General features: G+C 32.3%; 1 protein-coding gene across 1 annotated transcript in view; it reads right to left on the bottom strand.

Moving 5' to 3' along the window:
- LOC106302425 (aluminum-activated malate transporter 6-like) overlaps positions 1–5,353 on the bottom strand; it is a 6,746-nt gene extending 1,393 nt beyond the window's left edge. The window contains 8 exon segments of the mRNA XM_013738937.1: positions 441–812; positions 2,309–2,455; positions 2,542–2,678; positions 2,753–2,931; positions 2,933–3,020; positions 3,102–3,239; positions 3,889–4,189; positions 5,276–5,353. Coding sequence (XP_013594391.1) covers positions 441–812; positions 2,309–2,455; positions 2,542–2,678; positions 2,753–2,931; positions 2,933–3,020; positions 3,102–3,239; positions 3,889–4,189; positions 5,276–5,353 — 1,440 coding nt within the window.
- Positions 5,354–6,989: the final 1,636 nt, after the last annotated feature.

Here is a 6,989-nt window from a genome sequence, read left to right as displayed (position 1 = left end):
AGTCTAGGGTTTAACGTGTGTGGCAATGAGTGAGTTCATTGTAATGATTGATCACTAGGTTGCTAGAAATGTATGAAATTGAATGTGGACAATTAGTGATGACAGTATGAAATGATAAAAATACATTACCTGATTGTAGTGGCTAGTCAGTCCTAGTTCCCGCATAGAGTAGTATAGAGTGTCATGCGGGCAGGCTGGTCTAGAGCCACTTCACTGAGTAACTTGTTGCTCACTCCTCCATTTCCATTTCCCTGTGCGCAGGACTGTAAGTAGAAGTATATGGATGTGGGTGTGACGGTATTTCAAAGAAGGTTTTGCGCCCGTCGACTCTCGGAACCAGTAACGGGACACGTAGGGTTGTCTAAATGAGTAGACACGTGTCCATAACGCCCCTTCGATAACCCCGGTCGGATGCCGGGGGATCGGGCCGTTACAATCATACTCTCTGTTGACACCCATATTTGAGATTCACTAGCACTGGCTTGATTATGACTGTTGCTACTGTTGGTATCCCAAATCTGACTGAGTGATTTGATCACCTTGGTTTCGTTGTGATTGTTTCCTCGAGCCTCTTCTGTTTCAGCTTGCTCTTTAGTAGCTGCCCAGCTTTCTGAGTTGACAAGAAGGTAAGATTTACTGTCTATTTTCATCTGAAGTTCCTCTGCTGCACCTTGAACGTCCTTAAGAATCTCTCCGGGGCTTAACTTTTCCATTTTCTCCACTTTTTCTCCAATCAAACGCAGAACTTTTGCTCCTTCGTTGCCAACACTTTGAAGCTCGTGACGGAAAGCCAGTCGTTTCTCTGGAGCTGCCTGCCAAATTACATAGCTCATTACATCACCAAGTAAGCGAAATACAATGTTCTTATAGCATGCAAAGAAATTAAGAAAAACAATTTAATCTTCCACATTAAAGGGTGCGTAAATAAACCAAAAAGGGGCAAACCAAACCAAAATCAGTAACCCTAATTCCTAAACTCATCAACAAAATTTGTTTACAGTTTTTAAATTTTGATCTCGTTATTTTGAAATCCCAAATACCGAAACCAAAATCATTTTAACCAAACCAAATAAACTGAATTCATTAAAATAATATATTATATATTATGTGTGTATATACAGTTATGTATAAAATATATATACATACTACATATTTATAAATTATAATACTGATTAAACCCTTTTCCGTATAAAAATTGAACCAAAAACAAAAGCAAACGAAAATTCCAACAAACCGAGTTAAAATAACATCGAAATTACATATTTTTTAGGGAAAATTTGGATGAATACACTTCTATGAGATTTTAGTTTGAAAACTACACCTCTACTTAAGGTTTTTGAAAAAATACACTTTGTTATATGTAAATTTACTAAATTATCCAATCTGAATATTTAATATTATTAACAAAAATTTAAACAGCATAATTTATTTAATATTTAAATTAATAGTTTCAACAAAAATTATTTCTTTTAAAATTTTAATAATATCTACACAATATCTTTTAAATATATCTTAAAATTTTGTTTTTAAGAAGGAGAAAAGAGAATAAGTGGCGTCTCCTGCATCTTTTTCTTTGTAATCTTTTAATTTTCCTTTCTGCAAAACATTTTACTTTTCTCTAGTTTACGTAGTCTTAGGCTTGTTAATTCTTCACCCATGTCCTTGATTGTAATTCGATTTTGTAAACTTTCGTTTTCTATTATTCATTTAAAGTTTTCTTGATAGAGAATACTTGTCACAAGAAAAAATATATTTGCTGGGAATGACGTGACTTTTCTTTTGTAGAAGAGTAAGACTGAAGGTGTAGGGAAAGTTTTTTTATATAAGGTTTTAGAAGGTTAAAGCATAGTATCATTTATATTTTAAAATTTGAAATAGTAAAATAACACATTTATTTCAAAATAGATTAATTTCAGGAGAATTTTCATGTTTACCACCATTAATTTTAACGATAATAATTTTAATAATTTCAAATTTTTATTTTATTTATTCAAATAATTAATATGGATAATAATTTCTTTTCACATTTAATAAAGCATAGTTTTCAAAAACTAAAAAGGAAAAAGTAATTTTCAAATTTAAACTATTCATAGAGTATTTTTCAAGTTATCCCTTTTTTTTATTCGTTTAGACTTCTAGAGAAAAATCGTAACAAGACCCCAAAAAGAGTTAAAAATAATTAGTTGGGTTTTTCATTAAAGAAATATACATTAACTCGTAAGCATTATTTTTAAAACACTGATTCAACCTGTAAGCTTTAAAAGCTCTTATTTGGGTTTCATGAAATGGTATGATAAGGAACCTGTACCTGTATCTCTGAAAGAATGCAGCCATGCATTGCCATGACCGTGAAAGCACAATGCCTTACTGCACCACTAAGTTTCACATAGTTTATCCAGGGATGGTTAAGCGTTCTGTATGGTCCATGGGGAGGCTCCCACCTGGCAAACTCAAGCTGCCACACAAACATTAAAATAAAGAGATCTTAATGTTAATATCATCCAAATTCGTTTTAGCTAGTTGTCTTAGTTTCAAACATACCAGAGAATCTTCTTCACTTGTAGACTGAACAGCTGATCTGTACCCGCTGTATAATGGATCATCTGAAGCTTGGTATGTAAGAATCTTCGAAGGTATTCTCTCGTATTCCACACATTGCAAGTACCCATTCACACATCCTAAATGTGTACGAAAAAAACCCTGAAAATTAGTTAAAGCACATGAAAATGAAATGCCAAGTTATGTTTGTTACCTTCTAGTGAATTTGCTACACTTTTGAAATTTGTAGCCACCAGTTTATGGAGATCTTCCCCGGCCCATATTGGAAATATAAATATATTCACAACCAAACAGATGGTTGCACCAAGAACAATAAACAAAGACCTGTAATACGCGGTACTAAAGAACTCTCCCGTGTTGTTTCCAGAAACGGACGATACAGTATGTTAACAAGAACACCCTGAACGCATATTCATATGCCTTCATGGCTGGGTGGAGTTTCAAATAACTAGCACTGAAACCTGATAGATCAAGGTCATATAGAAAGTGTTGTTATCTACCTAAAGAAAAACCTGACGTATCAGTCAATGAAATTCGGCAACCTGCAAGGAAAATGCATATGATGATTATAAATTGCTCGAAATCTCCTGATAGAACAGAGAGCCTAGCGATGCCAAGAGCAAGTCCCCCAGCAGAGAATGTGCCTAAAGCTCTGTTGAACCCTTTGACCAACGTTGCACCTACGAATTAAACATGCAAGAATCTAAGTGGATGAAAAGTAGGGGTGGAAAAAAAAACCGAACCGAACCGACCGAACCGAAACCGATTCAAACCAAACCAAAGTCTATTTCAAACCATTCGGTTAAAGATTTTTCCAACCGAGAAACCGATGTGTTTTTATAATTATTTAAATTAAAAATATCTTAGTAATACCAATATACTAAAATTCTAATACCAAACCACGTATTTTCCATTATTCTTTCACTAAAATATATTCTTCTAACCGAATATGTAATCATTAAAATATTTGATTTAAAAAAGATAGAAAAGTTTGTATTTTTATATTCTTATATATGTAAACGTGGATGTTAAAGCTAAACCTAAAACCTAAAGCAAAATTTATTAAACACAAAAATTCTTCTCCACAGCGTCACATGGAAAGATGAGTTATTGCAGACTTTTTAATAATGAAATAAGAGACATTACTAATGATGTTATTTTTTTTTATTTTAATTAACTTTCATTTTTTTAACTCTTACATATTTTTTCTGACTTTTTAAAGGTTTTTGTTTCAAAAATATTGAACACTCAAAACCTCTAAAGATCCAACCGAACAACAAACATCTTCCCCCAAAATCGAATAGTAAAAACCAAGATCGAATAAAATACCTACGGAATATTCGAAAACCACAACAACAGTAAGGATGGCCCAGACATAGAATTTACTGGCAGCGTGCAGAGGTTCTTTAAGGAAAATAAGGAAGGAGAAAATGGCAAGAGCTATTCCCATCTTGACGGCAAAGAAGAGCTTCCGACGATCAGAATGCCACAAGTTACTAATCCCGCAGAAGCGTCGTCTTGAGTCATTAAATCCGAAACCTGAGTATCTTTTCCGAGAGAGAAGCCCCTCTCTGCTTTGCTCTGGACCTGACCCCATATTGCCTGCTATTTTCTCCATATTAAAGAGAACCTAGTGTCCTATAAATACAAAGAGGGATTAACTTGTATGTACGTTGCATTTACGTTCTTTCCCATTAATGCATGCCTTCTAATTTCAAGTTATTGTATTTACCTTTTTTGTTCCCTTTCGTATAATAAAGAATCGAAGAAAACGGAGTTTGTGGACCTGTGAATGGACCAATAACAATGTGGTGATTAAATGCGTACGTGTCTTATATTCACGTAAAGACAGTTTAAGAAAAAAATCAAAAGGAGCAGTTTCATGGTTTGTGACTGGTGAGTGTGAATGTGACATTTTGAAAGGCGTTACATCTACCGCTCGCTCACCATTCTTCAAAGGTCAAGGGAGCCATCCAACTTGTCATTTTCTCTTAAGTTCTGGAAAACAGTTCGTTAGAGTTTTGGCGGAAATGAATGTTTTAATTTTCTCTAATTATGGTTTTGCGAAATGGAATACACAATAAATGTTTGTTTTTTTGACATTTAGAAGGTCAAAACATGAAGTGGTTTGCGAAGGTAAACCAAAATAGAACAACCAACAAAATATATAATTGATATATTATTTCATTTTATATGAGATACCATGTCTATATATCATAGGGTGTTGGCTTTTCCAAACCTATGTTCAATTTTTTATTGTTCAATTATTATGATAATATACATTTTTTGGCCCAAAAAGCAAAACTCGCATGGATTTGATTTTGGACTTCATCCCAAAAGGCTTCGTACTAATTATAGTTTTACACCCTATTATATACTAGATGTTGAGGTGATTGGTTGGATTATAGGAGTTGTCTTTGTTTTTAATTTTTATTTACATCCTTTAAAATTACCAATCTTGCTTTATAATGGTTTTTAAAGTTAGTAAGTTACAAAAAAGAAATATGTAAAAGTCTTATTTTCTAAAGCAAACTTTTCATTGTAGAAAAAATATTGATGTATCAATAAATTTTGAAACTACATCCCTTACAGCTAAATAAAAAAATCCTAAAGACCAAGTTCTACACTAAATTTTTTTATAGTTATAGTCCAACCAATCACCCCTATTATTTCTCTAAACTTTAATTGTGGGACTTTGTTTTCATTAACAACAAACCTCGTCTCCAACCAAGTACCACACAAACCCTTGGTTTCCAACCTCCAGCGAAACCCGACACACGTATTGTACTGCCATAATCACCAACATGACTCTTCACCAAACGTCTGTTACACCATTAGAATTTATCCACCCAACCCTTGCAACACCATTAGGAATATACACCTAATCTTTGTATCGTCGTTAGAGAGATATTTTTGATACAAGTCTCTAGCACCCCTTAATCACGAAGTCACCTTGAGGATCTTTGACTGGTCTCTGCCACACATCTCTCCCTTCCCATCGTTGATCTCGAATTCGAAGGATATTTTGGTCTTTTTGCATATTTTTATCATCCTGGTTATGATATAATTGTTGTAATTTTTCAAGTTTATGTCCAATTATTTATTTTCCGATAATTAGTAAGATATTATTTATTTTGGACCGAACAAGCAAAGCCCGCATGTATTTGGTTTTCGGCTCCTTCCTAAAAATCCTCGTACTAATTAGAGTTGGACGTCCTATTATATATTAAACATTTGTTTTCTAAAATTTTAATATGAGACTTTTGTTTGCATTCAAAATATAAATTTTCTATACCATGTATAAGGGAAATTTAGTAATAGAAGTAACAAATTAAACAAAACAGAAGTAATAAAAAGGAAAAATAGAAAAACAAAACATGAATTATATAATGAATTATATATAAGAAAATAACTAGAGCTTGACCCGCACACCCGTGCGAGTTTGGTTTTTACCTCTTTATAAATTATTTAGTGACATTCTTAAACATATAAGTTATTTAGATATTTTTAGGTTCATTCAAAATTACACGGATTCAGAAGAATTCAAATCGAATCATATTTGAAAATTTATAATACCCAAACATATTTTTATTTTAAAATCTAAAAACCCGATACCCGTAAAAATTGATATGTATCCGAACATATGCTTGAATGTCAATGTATAACGGATTTTGTAAACAAATAAAAACAATTTTGTTAACCGGTTTGATTTCTTGCCACTAATAGACTAATTTTGTTTAAACACGTAAAATTATTATGATTAATACATAAAATAAATTACATCAAATTATTATGGTAAATATAATTAATTAAGTAGTTTAGAAAAGTGAAAAAGAAATGTAAAAGATGTAATACAATACTTAAATAAAATAAAGAACTGGTTATAATTAGTCAAAAGGAATCAAAATCTGTAAGAATCTACTTAAAAATAAGCAAGTATCATTTTGTACTTCATTTCTAATAGATTGGATGTGCAAACCACATGTGCCGAGTTGTTCATAGCCCAGTGGCTAGTGAGACTTAAGGGCTACTTATTATTCGTTAAAGATGGTTTCCAGAACATATTTGGGTCGATTAACAATTATAAAATTGCATATAGCGACAAATTAGTTAACTCCAATTTGGAAAAATTGAGGAATTGTATTTCAGGTTTGCAAGGCAGACAATCATCAACAAGTACGAAATATTACTAGTGTTTTTGGTACTCTACTAAATACTACATTTCTTACTCCTATCCAGTTATTTTAAAAAGACCAACAAAATGCTTATCTTTTTAGTGTTGTACCTTGTACAAGTCATAATATAGAAAGTTATAAAACATAGGTGAGCAACATATTTGTTATCTGTTTTCTTTTATAATATAAATTTGCATACTTATGTTTGTAGTTCAAGCTAGTATATTATTGTATATGTTTACATTTTTGTTGGGG

Source organism: Brassica oleracea, chromosome C7 (assembly GCF_000695525.1).
Source record: "Brassica oleracea var. oleracea cultivar TO1000 chromosome C7, BOL, whole genome shotgun sequence".
Lineage (NCBI taxonomy): Eukaryota > Viridiplantae > Streptophyta > Magnoliopsida > Brassicales > Brassicaceae > Brassica > Brassica oleracea.
This window is presented reverse-complemented; position numbering and strand designations above follow the sequence as displayed.